General features: G+C 38.3%; 2 protein-coding genes across 4 annotated transcripts; both read left to right on the top strand.

Annotated features, from left to right (window-relative positions):
• The first annotated feature begins 2,956 nt into the window (after positions 1–2,956).
• On the top strand, positions 2,957–3,562 carry LOC133072224 (10 kDa heat shock protein, mitochondrial-like). The gene has a single exon (XM_061165251.1). The coding sequence runs from the start codon at positions 3,061–3,063 to the stop codon at positions 3,367–3,369; it is 309 nt and encodes a 102-aa protein (XP_061021234.1). The 5' UTR covers positions 2,957–3,060; the 3' UTR covers positions 3,370–3,562.
• Positions 3,563–8,726: 5,164 nt separating this feature from the next.
• On the top strand, positions 8,727–24,179 carry CBLL1 (Cbl proto-oncogene like 1). 3 transcript variants are annotated; one of them, XM_061165252.1, is made up of 6 exons: positions 8,727–8,863; positions 13,633–13,800; positions 16,719–16,819; positions 17,219–17,302; positions 18,293–18,366; positions 20,686–24,179. In XM_061165252.1, exons 1-6 carry the CDS (start codon positions 8,851–8,853, stop codon positions 21,722–21,724), a joined length of 1,479 nt encoding a protein of 492 aa, XP_061021235.1. In that variant the 5' UTR covers positions 8,727–8,850; the 3' UTR covers positions 21,725–24,179. The 3 variants fall into 3 exon arrangements, with proteins under 3 accessions (XP_061021235.1, XP_061021236.1, XP_061021237.1); XM_061165253.1 differs by having other exon boundaries at positions 16,722–16,819; XM_061165254.1 differs by lacking the exon at positions 8,727–8,863 and adding an exon at positions 12,398–12,536.
• Positions 24,180–24,459: the final 280 nt, after the last annotated feature.

Consider the following 24,459-nt stretch of genomic DNA (forward strand, 5'->3'; position numbering starts at 1 on the left):
CCCTTGAACAGCAAGGAGATCAAACCAGTCAATCCTAAAGGAAACTAACCCTGAATATTCATTGGAAGGATTGAAACTGAAGCTGAAGCTCCAATACTTTGGCCACCTGATGTGAAGAGTTGACTTATTGGAAAAAGACCCAGATGCTGGGAAAGACTGAGGGCAGGAGAAGGGGACGACAGGGGATAAGATGGCTGGATGGCATCACTGACTCAATGGACATGAGTTTGAGCTAACTCTGGGAGATAGTGAAGGACAGGGAAGCCTGGCGTGCTGCAGTCTACAGGGTTGCAGAGAGTCAGACATGACTGAGCGACTGAACAACAAAACGTGTATATGTTTAAACAAGCACACACCTACAGTTTTGTTTTTTTAATTTTTATTGGAGTATAGTGGCGGGCTGCCGTCTACGGGGTCGCACAGAGTCGGACACGACTGAAGCGACTTAGCAGCAGCAGCAGCTGCCTAACGATGTTATGTTAGTTTCTGCTCTACAGCAAAGTGACTCGGCTGTATGAATACACATAGCCCCTCTTTTTTGGATTTCCTTCTCACTCAGGTCACCACAGAGCACACAGCGGAGTTCCCTGTGCCATACGCCGGTTTCTCATGTGTTATCTATTTTATACACAGTATCAATAGCATGTATATGTCAATCCCAATCTCACAGTTCATTCCCCGCCCCCAACCCCGGTGTTTATATGTTTGTACTCTATATCTACATCTCTATTTTTGCTTTGCAAATAGGTTTAACTGTACCATTTTTCTAGATTATATATGCATTACTATTTAATATATTTTTTTCTCACTCAAGAAAACCTCAGGCTCGCTGTACTGCTTGAGTTTCTTCATGTTGGCAGATATGGGTTGTTGTCTTCTGGCATTAAATGTTCTTTGCTCATTTTATTGAATGAACTGTGAAAATTGGTGTAATAAATTGTCACTAATTCTTTACAATTCTAGTGGTCATTTCCATCCTATTGCAGTTATTTTTTTATTGCAAGGTTTTTATCCAGTTGTTTGTCACATCCATTTGTGGTCAAAAGTTTAAATTTTTTTTGACAGGGTCATATTATGTTTGATGGCATTCTTCAGTAAGTCAACAGATATTTTTGTGAGCGCCTTCTGCTAAATACTGTGTATTATACAAATATGAATTACTAATGGATGCTATCCTCTAGGGGCATACTTGGATAAAATATGCTTCTAAAATAGGAATTAAGACAGTGATGTCTTAAACGTAGATCTGAAAGAGCAGTAATTACCAAGAGGAATGAAGGAAATGAACATTTATTGAGGGCCTGTTATTTAGCAAGCAATAAGAAGCAAAGGAGAAAAGGAAAGATATACCCATTTGATGCAGAGTTCCAAAGAATAGCAAGGAGAGCTAAGAAAGCCTTCCTCAGGGATCAGTGCAAAGAAATAGAGGAAAACAATAGAATGCAAAAGACTAGAGATCTCTTCAAGAAAATTAGAGATACCAAGGGAACATTTCATGCAAAGATGGGCTCAATAAAGGACAGAAATGGTATGGACCTAACAGAAGAAGAAGCTATTAAGAAGAGGTGGCAAGAATACACAGAACTATACAAAAAAGATCTTCATGACCCAGATAATCACAATGGTATGATCACCCACCTAGAGCCAGACATACTGCAATGTGAAGTCAAGTGGGCCTTAAGAAGCATCACTATGAACAAAGCTAGTGGAGGTGATGGAATTCCAGTTGAGCTGTTTCAAATCCTGAAAGATGACGCTGTGAAAGTGCTGCACTCAATATGCCAGCAAATTTGGAAAACTCAGCAGTGGCCACAGGACTGGAAATGGTCAGTTTTCATTCCAATCGCAAAGAAAGGCAATCCCAAAGAATGCTCAAACTACCGCACAATTGCACTCATCTCACACGCTAGTAAAGTAATGCTTAAAATTATCCAAGCCAGGCTTCAGCAATACATGAACTGTGAACTTTCAGATGTTCAAGCTGGTTTTAGAAAAGGCAGAGGAACCAGAGATCAAATTGCCAACATCCTCTGGATCATCAAAAAAGCAAGAGAGTTCCAGAAAACCATCTATTTCTGCTTTATTGACTATGCCAAAGCCTTTGACTGTGTGGATCACAATAAACTGTGGAAAACTCTTAAAGAGATGGGAACACCAGACCATCTGAACTGTCTCTTGAGAAACCTGTATGCAGGTCAGGAAGGAACAGTTAGAACCGGACATGGAACAACAGACTGGTTCCAAATAGGAAAAGTACATCAAGGCTGTATATTGTCACCCTGCTTATTTAACTTATATGCAGAGTACATCATGAGAAACCCTGGGCTGGAGGAAGCAGAAGCTGATATCAAGACTGCCGGGAGAAATATCAATAACCTCAGATATGCAGATGACACCACCCTTATGGCAGAAAGTGAAGAACTAAAGAGCCTCTTGACGAAAGTGAAAGAGGAGAGTGAAAAAGTTGGCTTAAAGCTCAACATTCAGAAAACAAAGATCACGGTATCCGGGCCATCACTTAATGGCAAACAGATGGGGAAACAATGGAAACGGTGGCTGACTTTATTTTTCTGGGCTCCAAGATTGCTGCAGATGGTGATTGCAGCCATGAAATTAAAAGACGCTTACTCCTTGGAAGAAAAGTTATGACCAGCCTAGACAGCATATTAAAAAGCAGAGACATTACTTTGTCAACGAAGTTCTGTCTAGTCAAGGCTATGGTTTTTCCAGTATAGATGTGAGAGTTGGACTATAAAGAAAGCTGAGCGCTGAAGAATTGATGCGTTTGAACTGTGGTGTTGGAGAAGACTCTTGAGAGTCCCTTGGACTGCAAGGAGATCCAACCAGTCCATCCTAAAGGAGATCAGTCCTGAGTGTTCATTGGAAGGACTAATGTTGAAGCTGAAACTCCAATACTTTGGCCACCTGATGTGAAGAGCTGACTCATTTGAAAAGACCATGGGCTTTTTCTCGCATTCACGTGTCCGGAGGGTCCGACAGTAGGTCTCTCCTTTTGCCTGCGGCGTTGAGTGCAGAGTGCGAACTGCGGCAGCCGGAGTCATGGCAGGGCAGGCATTCAGAAAGTTTCTTCCCCTCTTTGACCGAGTATTAGTTGAAAGAAGTGCAGCCGAAACTGTAACCAAAGGAGGCATTATGCTTCCAGAAAAATCACAAGGAAAAGTATTGCAAGCAACGGTGGTAGCTGTTGCATCAGGCTCTAAAGGAAAGGGTGGAGAGATTCAGCCAGTTAGTGTGAAAGTTGGAGATAAAGTTCTTCTCCCAGAATATGGAGGCACCAAAGTAGTTCTAGACGACAAGGATTATTTCTTATTTAGAGATGGTGACATTCTTGGGAAATATGTTGACTGAAATAAGTCACTATTGAAATGGCATCACGTGAAGCTGCCCATTCCACTGAAGTTCTGAAATCTTTCATCATGTAAATAATTTCCATGTTTCTCTTTTATAATAAACTAAGGATATCCAAGCTAATGACATCCAGTGTTTAAAATTTAGTATCACTGTACTGGTATAAACATTTCCAAATAAAAATGTAAATCAATGGTTTAAAAAAAAAAAAAAAAGAAAAGACCATGATGCTGGGAAAGATTGAGGGTGGGAGGAGAAGGGGATGACAGAGGATGAGATGGCTGGATGGCATCACCGACTCGATGGACATGGGTTTGGGTGGACTCTGGGAGCTGGTGATAGTCAGGAAGGCCTGGTGTGCTGTGGTTCATGGGGTTGCAGAGTTGGACACGGCTGAGCAACTGAACTGAACTGAACTGAAGAAGCCTTCACTGATGTATCTCCTATGATCTTCAGACCAATTCTCCAAGGAATGTTATTGTCCCCATTTTACTGACACAGAAACTAAGCTTGAGTAATCTTCCAATATCACACAGCAAGAGTTGAGATTGGAACCCCATTTTGCCTGATTCCAAAGCTCATGCTCTTTCTCTACTACATATATTACCTATTGGAAGCATGAGTCAGAGAAGCCTTGATGGGAAAAATGGCAATATGAACAGAAACCTTGATGGGTAGGTAGGTTTTAAGGTGGGAGTAAGAACTACAAATTCATGTCTAGTATTTTTCTCAACTGAGGGACAGGTGGGTGTTAAATCTACTGTCAAAAAACTGTTTTTGTGCCCTAGTATGACACACTGTTTGCTCAGAGTAGTGTAAAACCACTAAATATTCTCTTAGGTGTGAGCTGAACAGAGATGTGGAGAGAAAAAGACAAGACAAAAATCTTTTAGTAGAGGAGCAGTTGGGAGGAGCAGGCCTATCAGCTGAAAGGATATCCACTGCAAAACTGTCCTCAGAAGAGAAGGAAGGCGGCAGAGGTTCTCTAGAACAAACGTTCCCATCCAAATGGGTAAATACATCGCTAGGCTTCAAAGAACAGAGTGGGGAAGTGCCTTCAATCAGTAATGTTCAGTCCTTGTGGTCTTGCTTCCTTCTTATTCCCCAAATCTGTCTCTTGCCCAATTTTTGAGTTTTTGGAAAGCTTGGGGCCACACTTAATAAGGCTCAGCTGTGGTAACATGTTTGGGCCATTCCAGCAGCTGGTAGGGAGAGGAGGCAGAGAAGGCAATGGCACCCCACTCTTGCCTGGAAAGTCCCATGGACGGAGGAGCTTGGTGGGCTGCAGTCCATGGGGTCGCTAAGAGTTGGGCACGACTGAGCGACTTCACTTTCACTTTTCACTTTCATGCACTGGAGAAGGAAATGGCAACCCACTCCAGTATTCTTGCCAGGAGAATCCCAGGGACAGAGGGGCCTAGTGGGCTGCCGTCTATGAGGTCGCACAGAGTCAGACACGACTGAAGCGACTTAGCAGCAGCAGCAGCAGGGAGAGAAGGAAGCTGGGACTGTGAGAGGCTGGAGTTAGTTAAGTCTGCTAATGACGCTTGAAAGCCGATCACTCAATTTACTCCAATAAACAAAAGTCAAAGAGCCTTGGCTAAACATCAGGCTTGCTTGGTGTGTGCATCAGTACGCTAAGAGGTCTAAAACTGCCCTACTGACCCTATCTTCAAAACCTATCTCCAATCCCTATTTATAGGCAATAATGAAACTGCAGCTAACATTTAACACTCATTTAATAATGAGCCAGGTGCTATATTGTTATCTTACTTAATCACCTCATGAAGCAATGAATATAGTAACTACTCTGGTAATAAAAACTATCATTTTATGAGGGCTTACTGGAGGCCAGTAGGTACTAAATGCTTTTAGATAGAAAATATTTAATTCTCAAAGTAGCCCTAGAGGTAGATACTATTACCATCCCCACTTTATAAATGAAGTCAGCCAGCCACAAGATTAGGTAATCTGCCTAAAGTCTCACAGCTGTGTTGGGCTTGGAACCGTTTTTAACGTCCAAGTCCATATATCTATCACTATAGCCCACTACCTTTCCTATTCATATCTACTTATCAAACTTGTTCACATTTAGTGGACACTGTCCTGATTGGTTCTCTTATTAACAGATCACTCACACTTGCTGGCATTTTGGCCATCACGGGGAGTCTCAGGCTTCCTGGTCAATTGTTCTTACAGGTTAATAGTATTGTCTTCCTCCTACCCACACTTAAGATCTGCTCATTGTTTCTGAATCTACCTTGCTGAATTGTGTTGTTTTCATAAACATATCATGCTAGGTTTTGTTTATATGCTCTTTCTGAACTGCTACTCTGAAATCTTCTTTTCAAGTTTCTCTATAATCAAACCTTATTTTTCAGTATTCCCAAACATGGACCAAAGTGAAGCTGATCACTATTCTCTATAGAAGCTATGACATCTGTGACCTTGCTCTTTCTGGTTTGATGTGCCTCTTTCATTTCTCTCCTCACCTTCAAATGCTATCCTGTTCATCAAAATAAAGTCAGTCTACCTGACTGCCCTCAGCTCTACTGCTCATAATTTTCTCTGAATGTAGGTAGCACTGCATTCTCCTCAAAGACACAGAATGTAATTCCATGTTTTTAATTATTTCTATAAATGCTAGGCTATATGGTTCTCCATATAGGAACTGTAATTTATACGCTTTTTTCCTTCTGTGGTCTTAGGTACTACAGTGTTACAATTAAAAGAGCATTAAGGAGGGACCTCACTGGTAGTCCAGTGGTTAAGACAGCATTTCCACTGCAGGGGGCAGGATTTGATATGTGGTTCCAGAACTAAGATTCCATAAGACCTGCGGTGAGGGCAAAAAAAAAAAAAAGCATTAAAGAAATGAAAGTTATTGCCCTTGACCTGGTATTGAGGAGTCTCAAGCTCTCTGATACCCATCCTATTTTTTTGTAAGTAAACAGTGCTATGTATTTAAATGCAAGGTCAACAAAACACCTTGAAGAGCACTGACTAGCAGATGTCTGTCAATAAGATGAAAATATGATATACACCTTGGTGCTTCTGATTGTCCATTACCATGATGTTTCATTTTTATAAACCTTAGGACAGTACCAAGCTATAAATTAAGTATAAATGTTGACTTCCAGTAAAACTGTGACTGCTTACAGCACAAAGGTTAGCAACAATAGATACCAGAGGGCAGTAATAAAATGTTATATACAGTTTCTCTTATCATTAAGAGGAAGAAATTAATTTGTCATATTGCCACTGTACTAGTAAAGTGAGGCTATAGTTAAGGGGAAAGTGAATATAGAGCACAGATGCTATAGCAATGCATAAAAGCACGAGGTCAAATCAAATAATTTAAATGTTTATCTAACATTTTAGCAATAAGAAATCTAAACGTGAGTTTCCTTTTAGTAAATATTCATAACTTGATGCACCATAAAATGCTGACATAACTTCTGACTTACATATTAAATTACATAAAACACAGTTTGAAGACTTCTTTAAAAATTCTAATTCTCTAAATATTAGCACCAGCAGACACTAACATTATTATTCTGAATCAATCTGAAGTATGGCTGACTCTACAGCCATACCACCCTGAATGCAACTGACCTTGTCTGAAGGATGGTTGATATGCTAAATATGAGGATCGAAAAAATTAAAAAAAAAAGCACCACCACTTTCTAGGTGACAACTACTTTTATACACAAAATTGGTGGAAAATGCTTGATTTTCATATAAAGTATTATATTTACAGAAACAGGGAGGTATGGAAGAAAGGTTGTTTCCCCCAATTTGCAAAACACAAAAAATGCCCAGCAATTGAAAGCATCTTGAAAACCACTTAGGGATACAGAAACTTACATTTTAACAAAAGCAGGACTAACTCTGAATCGCAATTGTCCTTAGTTGTGAATGCACCTAAAAACTTGTTTATAAAGCTGCACAAAAGGTAAGTCTTAAAAGATCCCACCAAAACATTCACCAAATAACACAGAACACTTACAGTATTACTCATCATATTATTCCAAGCTCTCACTGGTTAACTATCCAGATAGAGCATATCGCTACACATACTTGACTCCGAATTCAGCACCATGAAACCGCTTCTCTAAGGGGCTGACACAATAATCTTCAATTGATCTAGGAACTCTGGCACTGAAAGCGTGCATAACACAAGGTAATGATGTCGTCACCGAGGGACGACAAGAATAGAACCCAAATCCCTTGACTCCCCAGCTTGTGTTTTCCACTAATTGTGCCCCTTTCTACTCATTCGAGAGCATCAAGTGTGAAGGGCTGGAGAAGGGAGTGGACACATGCGCCAGGGTCGCGAGGTGGAGACGGCCCAGAAGGTCCTCAGGAATCACTCCTTGGCACTTGTCTTTTGTTTCGGCTGAGGACGATGAAAGCTACAGCAACCACCAACCCTTGGGACCAAGAACTGGAACTAGGTACTGCCCGTGGCGGTAACTTGTCTCTTCATTTTAGGCCTTTCCGCTTTTTCACGGCTCCCTGGCGGCCGGCCCTAACGTTCTCTCCCCATCCTCAGCTCTACTCCGCACTGGAGTCCCCGCTGACCTTTGTAAGAGGCGGCTGCTTTGCATCCGTCCTCCACCTGGCCCGGGGTACAGTCCTTAGGACAGGTGTTCTAGGGGGAGGGGGAGGTTTCCCTAGAAAATAAATGCTAATCAAGCGTTAGAAATGGGTTTCAACTGTTAGCAACTTGAGAGGTGGGAACCGGGGTAGATACCCAAGTCAGCTCTGCGTGGGTCTGTGCAGCTCATCACGACAAAGCAAAATGTAGACATATAGGCACAGAGCTTTTCTCTCTAGCTGGGAGCCTTATACAGCTCAACCGTCCCCTAGGCAACCTCCCGCTGGAGGACGCTTGCCCGAGCGCGAGTGTTTACACTCTTCCTGGACCGGGGGTGCCGGAGAACGTCGCTCGCGGACTCTGGGGGATTCCAAACCGTTACTCCGCCCGCCCGGGTGGGGACAGCCCAACGGCTGAGCCTGCGCAGTTGGGCTAGGTCGGCACCAGGGTCCCAGCGCACTACAAGTCCCAGAAGGCAAAGCTCCGCGCGGAGTTGGGGGTGTGCGGAGGGGCGCGGCGGCCGCCTTACCTGCCGCGAGCTTAGTCCTCCGGTTTCTACCGGCTCTTCCCCTCCCCCGTCCCCGTCAGTGTCCTCTCCGTATTAAAAGGCTACTTCCTCTGGAAGCAGATGAGAGGAACCCTTAGTAGCCTCTACACTGACGCTCCCCGCATACTCGCTTTTTCTCTCTCTGCCCCGAACTGAGCCTGACTCCCTCACCGGAGTCGGCTAGCGGACGCAAGAGAAGGGAACTTTTGGAGGCACCAACCTGGGCCACCTGATCACACTTCCGCCTCCCGGGCTACGGAAGGTACCGCGCACGCGCTCCCTGCGACTCCGGCGCGGTTGACTTCCGCTCCCACTGTGCCCTGCGAGTCGAATCATGGATCACACTGGTAAGGAGGCGGAGGCAGTGGGGGTCCAGGTTCCATGCCCCCTTGGCCGGCCTGGGACTAGTCGCCCAGCGGACGTAGAGGGGTTACATTCGCCTTACAGCCCTGGGGTGTGGCGGCGAGGAAGGAATCTCACAGACCCCCTTCCCGTGTCCGGCCAGGGCCTGCTACTTCCTGGCCTACCCTCCGATGTGGTACCTACAGCCTCGGTGCCGGCAACGGCAGCTCCTTCTGAGCCCGGAGCCGGCACCGCGGGCAGCGCGGGCTTCGCGGAGAGGAGAGAGCGCCGGCAGTTTTTTCCCTCATTTTGGGCGCTCTGCCCTGCGTTATGGGGACTGACGGGTAGAAAGTCTGGGAAGTCTTATTACGCTGGGAGTCGATGTGCTAGAGTGGGTTAGAGACTTCCTGCTGTTTCAGTCAGCTTTGGGCGGGTGCTGCGGTGGTCACTGCCTGTCGTTGTTGTCTCTCCGATCTTTCTTGAACTAGAGGTGGGAGAAGGGAGTCGGATATGGGTTTTGGAATGATACCGGGAGCAACTTTTCTGCTTAAGCCTATAGCATGCCCCGCGCTTCAGCTGTGGTCCTTAACCATCAGTCTTGAGGTTAAAATCAAAATATTCTCATTACTTTCTCCAAGTAAGAATGGCTCCACTCTTTCTTAAGTGTTTTTTGTCTTTTGCTTCCTTGCAGTTTTTGGCTGTTGAATGAGTGCATTTGGAGTTGGATACTGCTCCGTTCAGTTGTATCAGCCGTGTTACTAGTAGGGTGATAAAAGGCTTTTTCCAGTATCAAGTATTAGTTAGGATTCCTCAGTCATCAACTGTTTACTTAACTTCATATATATATATATATATATATATATATATATATATATAATATACACACACACAAACATACACACACACACATACACGTATGTATATACACATACTCTCCTAGGCTTGGAGGTGGAGTGGTAAACAAGATGAACTGAGTCCCTGTCCTCATGGAAGTTACGTTCTATTGGGAAAACCACAATGAACAAGTTTTTAGAAATACAGATTATTATGAGGGCTTTGAAGAAGACATATGGGGCTGTGGAAGGTGGAAGCTTCAGAGAGGGTGGTCAGGAAGAGTCTTTTTAGGAAAGTAACATTTGTAAGCTGTGATCTGATGGATGAGAAGAATCCAGCTTGGCATAAATCACGGGGAAAGCATTTATAGCACGTACTAAGACTCTGAGGGAGGAAAATAGAAAACCAATCAGCGGCACTTAGGTAGAGGGAAAGAGCCCTAGGATAAATTGGTAAGGAAGGCAGGAGTCAGGTGGTGCAAGACTTTGAAGTCCATGGTAAAGATTTGAGTATTATTTTAAGTGCAATATGAAGCCATTGAACAGAAGTGGAGGAGGAACATAGTCTCTTTTTAAAGTATAATAGGTTGTTGTATGAAGAATGGTGTAAGAGAGGGAGGCAAGATAAATAGAAAATTTAGGAAGTGATTGCAATAGACCAGAAAAGACGCTTGGTTTAGTGACGGTGGCTTGGTTTAGTAAAAACAGGAATGGGCAGATTCAGTGAATCTTTTGGAGGTAGAACTCAGGCCCTGGTGGATTGGTTTGGAGGCATGTGAGAGAAAGGAAAGGTGTGTAGGGTTCTAGTTTGAGTGGTGTCCTTTATTGGAAGACTTGGGAGAAAAATACCTTTTTTTTTTTTAATGGAGTAGAGGTGACAAATGGAAATTTGGCAACAAGACTTTGGACTGCTAAGTATGAGGTGTTTTTTGGGGCATAGAAGGGAAGTTGTCAAGTGGAAATCATAGGGCAATTTGTTTGGGACTTGGTACCATATAATGATTTTAAGGCATGAGGATGGATGAGATCACTTAAAGAAAGGGAAAACAGTAGAGAAGAGGGCCTAGCAGTAGGGAACTCTAGTGTTTGGAAATTTTATAGAATTGAAACCGTGAAATCTTGGTGTTAGAGAAGCAAACGTGCCACATTAGTGAAATATTTCTCATTTGAGCCAGTTACTGGAATTGGGAGTCAAGCACTTTTCACAGTTTATGGATGTTACGTTAGGAAATTGTAATGTGGGTTGGTGTGTATCTGAGTATTTATTATCCTACTTTTCTAAGTTAAAGTTTGCCTAAGAAAGTAAAAGTCATCCTAACATGGAAATATTCACTAATGAACTGACCACTTGAAAAAATAGTTCCTACTCAGATATCCCAGATACTTAACATGAGCCTCTTTTCTTTTTCTTTTTTTTAAAATTTCCTTATAAGGCAGTGTCCTTACCAGTTTCATGTCAGAAAATGGTATCAAATGTTGTACACTGATTGTGATTACAAACCGTACACAATATTCAAGTTTTCATCATATTCATAAATGTGAATTTGGTAATTGTTTGAATCACAAATAAAATCATTGGGAAATGACGTGCCAGATAGCCAATAAATTGAAGACATTATGTCAGGATAGGCATCTCAAAAGGAAAATTCTAATATCAAAGGATTAAAAGAGGCCCGTGGGGAAATTGATGGAACGCTTGAATGTTATGCAAAAATGACTGGTTTTGTGAACGTGCTGAAATCGTCAGTCATAAAATGAAGGCTATCCTGTAGTATTGTAATAGAAAATTACTCCAAGAAACTCCTAATACTTGATTGAGTCTTTGGCCATTCTAAAAATTAGCACTTAGTTGTAACTGTAACCTAAATTTTGTAAAAATATTTCTTGATTCCTTTAATTCAAGATAAAATTCTGCACAAATCTTTTTAAAACCTATATAATACAATATTCCGTATTAGGCCTTTTGCAGTGGATTTCACTTCATATGGGCGGTTACATTCTTAATTCTCACTTTCTATAATATCCAAGGACTTTCATTGTTAGGCCTTTAGGGTTTTTAGTTGTGATATTCAAAAGGAAATTGTGCTGTATATTTTGACTCTTAATAAAACCCCCCAAGCCCCAAGATAAACCCAGAGTGATGTCACTATTAAAGCTGTACTTTGTACTTGGAGTCTGAGGCAGGAGTTAGAGGGCAGCAGGCTCTTGAAAGTCATAATCATGACCTCAGGTGTCTAGGTAGTGTGAAAAGGACTTGTAGTAATGAAATGTTGTTCACCAAGGTAAAACTGTTCAGAGTCCTTTTACTGTCGGAAAGATGTCATTGAACTGTCTCTGATAACTTGCTATTTTTTTAATTCATTTTTTAATTTATTGAAAAGTCAGGAATACCTTCTAAGCAAAAAAAAAAAAAAAATCATTCTGTCATACCTTTTTGCTATTACATTGTTTGTAGGTATTTTAAACAGCTAGAGTCAAAGCAGATGAAATACATTATCTTTTTGCTGCTTCATTGCTTGTAGATATTTAGCAACTAAATAAGCAACTAGAGTGAAAGCAGATGAAAGCATTATCTAATTGTTGATACATTTTGTGAAGCATTGAGAGTTAAATCAAGATGGATTTATCCTAGTTTAAGACTTTTAACTGTCCATGTATTCCCATTCTCATGGTTTTTTTTTTTTTTTTTTGCAGATTAGCTGTTATGAAAATAATAATAGAAAGCAGACTGAAAGATATTTAAATTAATAGCTAAGGACCGATTTTGAATTTTGTTCTGTGTATTATTGAGAAAGAGTGCAAATCGATGTGTAATTCTAGTATCCTTGAAGATGATTACTGCTGGGTAGGATACTACTTCCAAATTTGACTTTAGTGAATTTAATGTGGATAGTTTGGTTATGTCTCTGATTGTGCTGTCTCCTGCAGTGGCAGTTACACAGTGTTGCTCACTAATTATCATCTTTTAAAATGTTGCTATTTTAAATTATTTGCATTTTCTACTTTAGGGCATTTCCTTTTCTGTTTTTAGCAGATAAAGGTAAATATTTTCTAGATGGTACTGTGTCGTCATGGACTTGAAAAAAGGTGGCTTTTAAGCTTAAAATAGAGTCAGTTCTATGAAATAATGCTTGTATTACTCATAGTATATGAGTAAATTTATTTCATAAGCTAATAACAGAGACATAGAAAGTGTCAGTTATTTAGGCCTAGTTGGAAGTACAGAAATCTTGCATCCTCCTCACCTATAATTTACCATTACAGTGCTGACTAAGAATAACGCAGTCCCCTGTACATCTAGAAATGTTCTAGTATATTAGTGTGTGTGTTTACTGCTAAATAGTGTGGTAATTTTTACTATATTCCTGAATGCTTTGTAGAAAAACTGTTTTACACCGAAGAGGATAATCACATCCCAAAAACTAACTTCATTTTCAGGGCATTATTTATTTAATTCTACCATTGTCAGTGTTAGTTTTGTGTTTCCAATATTATTGATTGCCCTGATGTAGTTGCAGATTACTAAATTCATTGAGTGCCTACTTTGCATGCTTGATGGAAATGATGGTTTTCTTTCTTTTTGCTGTTCTTTCTTTACCTTTTTTTCCTTCTTTAAAAAAAAAATCTTACAGTTATTACACAGAAGGATTTTATGTTTTTATAAACCGCTCTGGAATTACATGGAAAATTTTATTGTCCATCCTCTTAGGGAGAGGTTCTATAACTTTTGTCAACTTTTTAAAGGGCTCCATGTCTTTAAAAGCATTGCTTTAAGAGTTTATCCAAAATAGAGAAAATTAGTACTTGAACTTACATAGCATGGTATTTAAAATCAGATACTCAGTCCTTCATAATGTTGTGTATATTGCTTTAATACCTGTGGCAGAATAACCTTCAAAAAGAAAACCTAAAAGAAATTACAACTTTTTTTCCTAACATAGACAATGAGTTACAAGGCACTAATAGTTCTGGATCATTGGGTGGTCTTGATGTTCGAAGACGAATTCCTATAAAGCTCATCTCCAAACAAGGGAACAAAGCCAAAGCTTCACCTCGAACTCCAAGGACTATAAACAGGATGCCTGCAAAGGCTCCAGCTGGTGATGAAGGTAATGTGTTTAACAGGTCCAAAAGTCTTTCTTTTACATCTGATTCCACCAAATAAGCAGTGTGATTTTATTTACTTTTAGCCACCTCTTTTTTTTATCTTAAATACTCTCTTCTTCAGTCTTTTGACTTCTCATTTTGGCATATTTTACTTTCCCTTTATAAATATTTTTGATTTATTTTCTTTTGTTGTTGAAAGTAACACTATTGTTTAGAAAAATCTAAACAGTGTCGCAGAAAACAATACTAAAGTAAAATTGCCCTCCTCCCATTTTTATTCTCCCCTCAAATCCTGGTATGACTTTTTCATAGTTGCTTTATAACTGCCCCCTTTTATTTTGTAAGATGCATGTGAGATTCTGCTTTCTCAGTAGATTCAGATGTATCTTATTTAAGAAAATGGGTTTAGGTATTTCACTTATGGATATACCATAATTTATCTTAACAATTTTTTAAAAACATTTTGCTGTTAAAGACAGTTTTGCAGTAAATGTCCTTATTTATTTAGTATGTATATTTTGTAGAATACACACCTTAGTATGTATATTTTGAAATTTAAATTTTGCATGAATTTGGGCATTTTAGAACTTAGTGGATTTAGAATTTATGCATTTTAGAATTTAATAGATGTTGTCAAATGGTTCTTAAAAAATGGTACATCATTTTATACTCCCACACCAATATTGGTACTATTATCCTTTACAGATTTTTGTACTGATACACATTTCTTTAATTTATGAGCAGTGCTGTATGTTTTCATAGTATTGGTCATTTCTTTTTCCTAGGCTCTTAACCTGTTCATATCCTTTTCCCATTTTTTTCCTGTTTGATTGTCTTTCTCTTGATTTTTATGAGTTCTTTGTTGATTAACAAAATCGGCTTTTGTTATATGTTGTGTATATTCCCTATTTGTCTTTTGAATTTTATGTATAAAATTTTTATTGTAGAGAAGCTTGACAATTCTTTGTAGTCAGACATTCAGTGTTATCTCCTGAACTTCTGAGTTTTATGTCATCCTTAGAAAGGCCTTTCGTCATTTCGTGAGTATAAAACAGTTTTTATGGCCTATGGGCCAAATCCAGTGCTGTTTTTTATCAGTAAAGTTGTATTGGAACACATGCATGCCCATTCTTTTAAGTATTGTCTGGCTGTTTTCGGGCTTCCCAGGTGGGTCATTGGTAAAGAATCCACCTGCCAATGCAGGAGACTCAGGTTCGATCCCTAGGTTGGGAAGATCCCCTGGAATAGAATATGGCAACCTGTTCCAGTGTTCTTGCTTGGAAAATCCCATGAACAGAGCAGCCAGGTGGGCTGTATATAGTCCATAGGGTCACAGGGAGTTGGGCATGACTGAGCTTAGGGCACACAACACAGGGCTGCTTTCACACTATATTGGCATAGTTGAGTAACTGCAGGTATGGCAGTATTTACTTAATTGGTCTTTAGGCAGATAAAGTTTGCTGATCACTGCTTTGAAACTTTTATGGATGTATATTTGGTTGTTAAAAATGGGGTGTGACCTGAAGTGGGAGGGGATGAAGAGATATCTGAGAGGAAAGGGCTAGAAAGGGGATTTTAGCTTTTTTGCATTGTTTTACTGTTAAACAATAATTTATTTATACATTATTGTATAGTTTTAAAAAATTATTTTAAAACTAGAAAGGCCAAAGGCAGAGTACCCTAGGTTATTGATGGAGCAGCAGCTACTGCTTTGTTATCTATATAGATGTATGTATAGTTTAATGATGGGAGTATAGGTTGAACCACTCTGGATAATGATAATGTGCTCATGATTTTCTTGGCTCTTGTTCTGCTCAATAATTTTCTGAGTTTTAGATAAGTAGAAAAATTAACTTTCCTTATTTTGAGTTTTTGGTGACAGCAGCTTTTATAAGGCATAAATGGGCCGACTAAGAGCCTAGGGTCACTTAGATATAACTTAGAAGAACTCTACGTTTGTGTTGCAGGTAATTAGATAAGCAGTACACCAGTGTATCAGTATCAGCTTCAAGAGATTATTGTATCTGTGCCTGTGTGTCTGTCTGCAGATGTTAACCAGTTCTAGGGCCAAAAGTCCTGAGAAGCCTGGCATATTGGAGGGATAGATTTGTCTTCTCAGCTTTACCTTAGGTAATTGGATTCTACTTAGAATCCCTATCAAACTGTTCACTGATTTTATTTTCTTTTGTATAAGATGAGAGGATTGCCATCAACTTTTTAATCAGGTCAGAGAAATTGAGCCCATTTGATCTTCATCTTGAAGTTTATTGATATTGATACATACATACAGTGTAGGGGAGGAGACTTGTAGATATGATATAAATTTTGCTGTTTGGGTGAATAACCAGGGAAAGATTTTAATTGAAATGATGAGGTATAAGTATGTTGTTTCTAAAGTCAGGTTCAGTTAAAGCTGAAGAAGAGGTTACCTAATTTTCTAAGTCATAAGAAGAAAGCCTGCAGAATTCTTTGTTAATCCTTTGGCACCAATACCAATTACAACGTAATACCACTTTTATACCATGATCAGAATAAATGACAATCAGTATATTTTGTGTAATAATCATGATGATAATTATTAGTAGTTTTATACCAGAAATAGTCTGGTGGGTTAATATGAGCTGTTGAATAGGAGTGAAGAGATCAGAGATCCCTTCCTAGCTCCGCCTCTGTGTGTTGTTATGGTCTCCATTGCTGCAGTATTCTCAGGCATGAGAATTGGACTACATGGGTCCCAGGATCATTTCTGGCAGCTGTTTAGTAAGAGTTGATTATACTGTTCTTAGAGGAGCTTTGAAAGGTGTCAGCGAACCGGTCTATTTTGTCCATGTACAAAATAGAAATACAGGTCTATGTACCTGTATTTCCAAAATGAAATTTGAGATGTGAAAAGTTAATAGGTAACATTTTGTTTTCTCAGAAGGATTTGATTATAATGAAGAGGAACGGTATGACTGTAAAGGGGGTGAACTGTTTGGAAATCAACGAAGATTTCCTGGACACCTTTTTTGGGACTTTCAGGTATAACTAAAAATAAAAAAAAATATTAGAACAATAAGATATTTTAAATACTTTATTAGGACAATTTAGATTGCATAAAGAATAGTGTGAACTTTTATTATAATTATATCTTTCAGTACCTATAAATCATTTGTTAATGCCCTATTTCACTGTTTCCAAAAATAATCTGAAGTAATTTTCAGTGACGTCAAGTAAAATCAATAAGTAATAACACTGTCAAAGGGGGAAAAAACCCAAAACTGATGGTGGCTCAAATAATGTGGCATATGTGGGAATTATATCAAGAGACCTTCATTTCTAATTGTTTTGGTAACTTTTATACTAACTAATTCATTGTGTAATTTATAGACATAATTTTTAGAAATGCTTAAGGAAATTTTAATTATATCATTTCAACAGATAAACATCTTAGGTGAAAAGGATGATACTCCAGTTCATTTCTGTGACAAATGTGGATTACCTATTAAAATTTATGGGCGAATGGTAAGTATAACTAAGTTAAATTCTGTTTTTATAAATTTATATATTTGTGTAGAGATGAGGACTCTGAAATTTAAGTAGATAGATTTATTATTGTTTAACAATAAAGTTTATAACGAATAAGTATAAAATAGCTAAGGAAAGTTTGGGGATAATATGCATTTAATAAAATTATCTTGACAGATTCTTGGATTGCTTGTAAAATATTAATTAAGGAAACTAATTTCTTTGGATGGTTTGATCCTAAAGGAAAAAAATTATTTTTCTTTAACAGAATAAAATCAGTTATTTCTAAAGGCTAAAATTTTTAATATAAAACTGAATTAAATATTATTTATGATTTCTGATAATTGAATTCTAAGCACTTAAAATACAGCACTAACTGTAATTTTATAGTAATTTTGATATATAAATAGGTAGTTTTACATTTTGGTTGGAAAAAAATTGAATTCACTGTTTAATCTGTGGTAGAAGCCGTGGATTCTGCACTGTCGCTTTGCTGTGTGGCATAACTAAACAGTAATGAATTGTGAGTTTTAAAATAGTGTAGCATTACTTTACTGTGTCCTTCTGATTTATTTTTAAATATTTGTAAGTTCGTTAATGTAAGATTACCAGGGAAGGAGGCTACTTGTATTAAATGTAGAAGATACTTGTTCTTTCACTGCCGTGAAATATTTTCTGAAGATAACAGGACTAGATAAAACATTGTACAGTATTCTTCAGGAGCTTTTAACCTGTAAGGACCATGAATGTGCATGTGTATGTTTTTGGGGGGAAAGGGCCAAAGTTTTCATTGCATTCTCACAAAGAGCTTTGTGACTGAAAAAGGTTAACTGTTGTTTTTATGTAATCAGTACTTAATAAATGTTCATTTTAACAAACAGTTCTCAAGTGCCTTCTATGTCTAGGTCACTGTGCTTACTGTTGCTTTTTATAGAAGTATTTTAATTTGTTCTAGAATACTTAACTGTAACATGTTTCTGTTCACAGATTCCATGCAAGCATGTTTTTTGCTATGACTGTGCTATTTTACATGAAAAAAAGGGAGATAAGATGTGTCCGGGGTAAGATCATCCTTAAATTTTTAAGGATTGTGATATAATGATTTGTAATCTAGGTTAAAGGTGACAATAAGATATAGACCAGGGGCAAGATGGCAAGTGTGTAGACCTGACTAATGTTTATCTGTGAGCCTAGAGTTGACTGTGACCTTCTCCTTAGGATGGGGCTAATTAGCTATTATCAGTTAATTTACATTGGCCAAAATAACAATAATAAATACATTACAAAGTTGGCATTATAATCAAAAATATTTTCTTATTTTAATGGGATGCTAGAGAGGTAGTATCATGTAGTGATTTAGAGCAAAGACTCTGGAATTAGAATTCCTGGATTCAAATCTCTATTTTGTGATTTATTAGCTATGTCACATAGGCGATTTCTTTATCTGTAAAATGGAGCTAATAATAGTACTTACCTCCCTGGCTTGTTATTAGAAGTAAATGAGTAGCAGATAGCAAGTACTATGTAAGTATAAACTCTTATTTATTGCCTTCAAATCTGATTATGTCTTGAGTACATCTTAGAACACCTTCATGGTCTAAGACAGGATCAGACAAGTTAAGACCATCGGGAGGTGTTGATTGATAGTGATCTATTTGGGGATGGTCTTAAAGGATCCAAAATAAACTATGAATTTTTATATCAATTCAGAACCCCCGATAGAAGATTTAAGAAAAACTTTGAGAGAAACTTCTTTGGAACAACTGTACACTTTCTGCGTTACTTATAACCTAAGTTAGAACCTATCCCAAGGGTTGTAGTATTAGTTGATAACAAAATTGTGGACAGTTGTAAGGGATAATTTTCTTTTATGGTGTAGGAAGATTGGCATCTGTGGGAGAGAATGAATTAACAAACCAGTAAGAACTAATTCTTCTCTTAGCATATAAAAGGGAATTTAGTTTTCAAGTTTTTCAGTGTAACTTCAGTAAGCATATCACTGGTTGGCTGTTAGGTATATTAAAACATAAGCTTATCTGGATTAATAGAGCTGGGTCAGGAAGTGAAGAAATGACAATCCAAATTAATGTAAATATTATATACTAATGCTTAAGCATCACCCAGAGAAATGTCCCCCCCACTCCCTGCATCCTGTTACTGTGGAACTATTTCAGAGTTTACAGCAAATTAGAAGCAAAAAATGAGAAGTGTGCCAAATGGCCACTAAAGGGAAGCCTCCTAAGTATGAAGAAGTAGTACCAGCCTACAGTGAGGAAGGAACACCAGCCACCACTCAAAATCAAGAATATGGAGCCATTTGATAGAGGGCATATGACCTGACCCACATATTCAATGATGATAGCTTATACATGTTTAGTGCTTAACTACTCATTAAGTCCTGTCATTTTCACTGTTTCATTGATGTTTCAAATGTTCTTTTAAGTAGGGTGAAGTGTGTATAAAAACATTATGAGTTAGGTTAGATGTTATAACCCATTTTACAGATAAAGAAACAAAGTTTAAATGACTTCTTCAAGATCTCAGAGCCAATACTAGATCCCAGTTCCAATTCCTAGTTCAGTCTTCTTTCTACTGTTTCAAGAAGCCTTCTAAAGGCAAAAGTGGATTAAAAAACAGTGAATGAAGAAGAATGGTTACAATTTGATCATGACTCATTCAGAAAATAATTGAGTTAAATTTAGTGTTTTTAATTTAGAAAAATAGGGGTGTGTAATACTTTGTAGTAGTAAATTTGTCTGACAATTCAGGAAGACCCCCTCCTTGAAAGGATTCTTGGCATTCATGGTTTGAATTTAAAATATTGTTTAATATTAAGAACCTTGATGATTAGGATGATGCTGTTTATTTTTGTAGTTCTTACAACACCTTTCACTTAGTATCTTCTACTTAGTATTATTTGCTCAGAAAATTGCTTACTGGTCAATAAATACTCTACAAGCTTGCATTCTCTGATTCTGACAGATCCTTTGGTTTGCCCTTCCTGGATTTTTGGGGTTTTTTGCACACGGATGCAAAACATAGAATTTTTGGGGATGCAAAACATAGAATTGTTTGTGAAATCAGATAAATTCTAAATCTTGGTAAGAAAAGGTCTTTGCTTCAAACATACTCTGTTTGATAAACAGTTTAAGTTTTTTTCTTAAGAGTTTTGATGTTGACAAATGCTGATGCTTAATAGCAAACAGACCACAAAGTGGAAAAGATTAAAGGTTGACTTACATTAACTATAACTTTTAATTGTGAACTTTTTACAGTGTTTTCCATAATAAAGTTTAAAACTAGTCATATCTTTGAAATTTAGTGCATTATTTTTATAGTCTGTTTTTAGTAAATCAAACTTTTTTCCCCTTCTAATTTAGCTGTAGTGATCCTGTGCAGCGAATTGAGCAGTGTACACGAGGTTCTCTCTTCATGTGTAGCATTGTTCAAGGGTGCAAGAGAACATACTTGTCTCAGAGAGACTTACAGGCTCATATCAACCACCGCCATATGAGAGCTGGAAAACCTGTTACCCGGGCTTCACTTGAAAATGTTCATCCTCCTCCTATTGCCCCACCACCAGCTGAAATCCCCGATCGTTTTATTATGCCGCCAGACAAGCACCATATGAGCCATATTCCGCCAAAGCAGCACATCATGATGCCACCTCCTCCTTTGCAACATGTGCCCCACGAGCACTATAATCAGCCACATGAGGATATTCGTGCTCCTCCAGCTGAATTGTCCATGGCTCCACCTCCACCTCGCTCAGTCAGTCAGGAAACCTTTCGCATTTCAACAAGAAAACACAGCAATTTAATAACTGTCCCTATTCAGGATGACTCAAATCCAGGTGCTAGAGAACCACCACCTCCTGCCCCCGCACCTGCTCACCATCATCCTGAATATCAGGGTCAACCAGTGGTCTCGCACCCTCATCATATTATGCCTCCACAGCAACATTATGCACCACCCCCACCTCCTCCACCACCAATAAGCCATCCAATGCCACATCCTCCCCAGGCCGCAGGTACTCCTCACTTGGTGTACAGCCAAGCTCCACCTCCACCAATGACCTCTGCTCCACCACCAATTACCCCTCCCCCTGGACATATTATTGCCCAGATGCCACCTTATATGAATCATCCTCCTCCAGGACCTCCCCCACCTCAACATGGTGGTCCACCTGTAACTGCACCCCCTCCTCACCATTACAACCCCACCTCTTTACCCCAGTTCACTGAAGATCAAGGAACTCTGAGCCCTCCATTTACACAGCCAGGGGGAATGAGTCCTGGTATATGGCCTGCACCGAGAGGGCCACCTCCTCCTCCACGAATGCAGGGTCCGCCTTCTCAAACCCCACTACCTGGACCACATCATCCAGATCAGACAAGATATAGACCGTATTACCAATGATAATAGTATTCTGAACTGATGATATGATGAGGAAACAAAACTTATACGTATAGTCAATCTTTTCTTTAAGCTTTGACTGTTCGGGGAAGGAAAAGCACCTCTTGCTGAGGTGGCTGTACAACACTTAGGGTCTTGTCTCCTAAAATGGTTTTAAGCCTTGACCTTAGGATTGATTTCAAGTACTATACTGTAGCGCAGTGAAGTGGCTCGGTTGAGCACGGCTATATTTTAAGAACTTTGTTCCCCTAGTGTGGTAAATTGACCCAGAGGTGACCATTTGTAAAAAAAAAAAAAAAAATTGAAAACATTTTTCCATCGTTCCACTTTCAAAAGTACGTCTTTTGTTAAACCCAATGTTTAAGTTTTTCTTGTGATACATTTTGTTAACCTGTGTAAAAGGATTAAATTTCAATATGGTTGTAAAATGCTATTTTTATGTGAACTTAAGTGCAGCCACATACTGTTTTTTAAACCATATGTTTTACCACTAATTTCCCAAAGTTACAATAAAATCCTAAAAGTAAAAATCTAATAGAATTTACTGTAAGGCAGACTGTTAAATGGTAGAAAATTATTTCACATTTTAGGCACTGAAATTTTGAGGTATATTAGGTAAATAATGCACTTCACTTGGATGCCTTTTCATTTATAGGCAGCCTCAGGAGCACCAAAATACATTGAAATTCCAGTCTAAAAATATTTATGTCTGTAATGTTAAGAGGCATTGCTTGTATTTTTGGAAAGATAGGGCCAAAGTAATCAACTCTATAGGCTCCAAGCTGTTGGGGATGCTGTTACTCATTAATGCTTTTTACTGAATGGTTGGAGTCACGTGATGCATCACACTTATTAACCTTAAGTAACATTTTATAGAACTGTATCAGTGGTATTCTTTAGATGAAGTGTGTTCCTCTCTGCTCATTGTCTGAAACTAAATATTTAGGGTTGAATAGGCTTTATGTAATTCCTCATTTCATGGTAGAATTTGATCCTGTGCTTAAGTGGTTTCTTGTTTATTGGGTTTTAAAGTATAATTTGAATGCCATGGAGGAATTTGAATACTGTATTAATGAAGGATGTTCTTGTAATCACATACTTGCGTTGCTCAGGTTTCATTACTGTATGATAAGGTGTTTTTCTCTAACTTGACATTTAAAAACTATTACTGACTTCCTGTTTCTTTTATTGGTTAAGCAGTCTAAAACTTGGAACTTTTTTTAGCATAGAGTCAACAGTGAAGACTACCAGATGATTTTGTATTGAAGAGAAAAGTAATGTCTAAATTGTGAATTTCAGTGCATTATAAGGTGCCTTCAGAGTCAGCTTTTGCATTATAGGGGCTTGTTACAGTCCAGCTAAGATGACCACTTACAGTTTATACAGAATTCATATGTATAAATCAACATTCTTAGGATATTACTATATATCCTTTGAATACACCCCTGTGAAGTACTTCCTCCCCCCTAAAATGGTGCATAACATAAACATGAAATGTGTAGTATACAGATACCATTTATTATTAAATAGTTTGTAGTGTATAAATTTAGAACATTTCTTTTTGACAAGAGGTGAACTGATGGCTAATTTACCATTTAATTCTGTCAGGAACAGGCAAAGCAGTTTCTCACTTTGGATAATCTGATGCAAAGTCATCTATAAATTTAGAGCTGAAATAATATAAATGGCCCTTTCAACCATGACCAGCTGAAAATAATACACTTTTTTTTTTAAGTGAAAGTACGTGATTTTTCACACCTAGCAATTTGAGAGTTCAGTGTTAATTCGGTGTTTCTAATGAGAAATGGTTATTAGAAGCATAGGAGTGAAATAGTGTGAAATGGTGGTGAGTGTGTCTATCATATTACTGTAGGTACTTGGACTGGTGCAAACTTGATTACCTTTAATGGCCCTCTTTAGGAGCTGTTAAAATATTATTGAAAATTCAGTACCAATATTTTGGTTTCATGTAATAGGAATAACAAAACTCACTTTAAAGCTTCTCAGCTATTTATGAAGAGCTCACCTGATTTAATTGAAATTCACTAGAACTGAATGTATTGAACAAAAAAATGTTATCACGGTAAAATTCCACATGTTAAGTCTCGTAGGCTTTAAAATTTTTTGGTTAGGTTTAAGAAATATGTGTTACGCAGGGAGGCAGTTCAGATGAATGTGTTGTAGCAGACAGTTTTTTTTTTAAATGGTGTTAGACTTGAATTCATCCAGTTATTGTTTGAATGAGGGTGGGTGGGTAGAAGGATAACAAAATTATTGTTAGTGTTTCTTTCCTTAAGGAAAAAGATGTGAATCCCAGCCTTATTTCAGGGAAGCCTTTGAAGCTATGATGGACATAAGTCTAAATTAAATGTATGTATGTTTCAATATATTGCTCTTAAAAGACTACTGAGGTGGCAGTTTAATTCTTAAAAACAATAAAATGAAAGCATAAATACTGTTTTGCCTAGATGAATTTTTACCTAATGATGACACATTTGGGAGAATGCAGAATTTTTCACATCAATACAACTACAGCAAAATTTCACATTTTTGGAGCTTAAAACCAGCAAGGTGAACGTTAATATTTCTAAAGTGACATGCTTGTTCAGAGTATATAGTATTGGGGAAAATTATCAGTTGCAAAGATTGTAAGAAACTACTTAATATTCATTTTGCCCTGTAAAAAACCACTTGCTCAAGTTATTGTATGAGAGACTAACACTAAAATACAAATGGAA

The sequence above is a fragment of the Dama dama genome, chromosome 18 (genome assembly GCF_033118175.1).
Source record: "Dama dama isolate Ldn47 chromosome 18, ASM3311817v1, whole genome shotgun sequence".
In the NCBI taxonomy this organism is placed as follows: Eukaryota; Metazoa; Chordata; class Mammalia; order Artiodactyla; family Cervidae; genus Dama; species Dama dama.

Excerpts from the sequence above, each read along its gene's own strand:
- LOC133072224 (XM_061165251.1), top strand. The coding sequence starts at position 3,061 with ATGGCAGGGCAGGCATTCAGAAAGTTTCTTCCCCTCTTTGACCGAGTA.
- CBLL1 (XM_061165252.1), top strand. Across the intron at positions 16,820-17,218 it reads ACCTTTTTTGGGACTTTCAG|ATAAACATCTTAGGTGAAAA; the intron begins GTATAACTAAAA and ends TCATTTCAACAG. Across the intron at positions 17,303-18,292 it reads TTAAAATTTATGGGCGAATG|ATTCCATGCAAGCATGTTTT; the intron begins GTAAGTATAACT and ends TTCTGTTCACAG.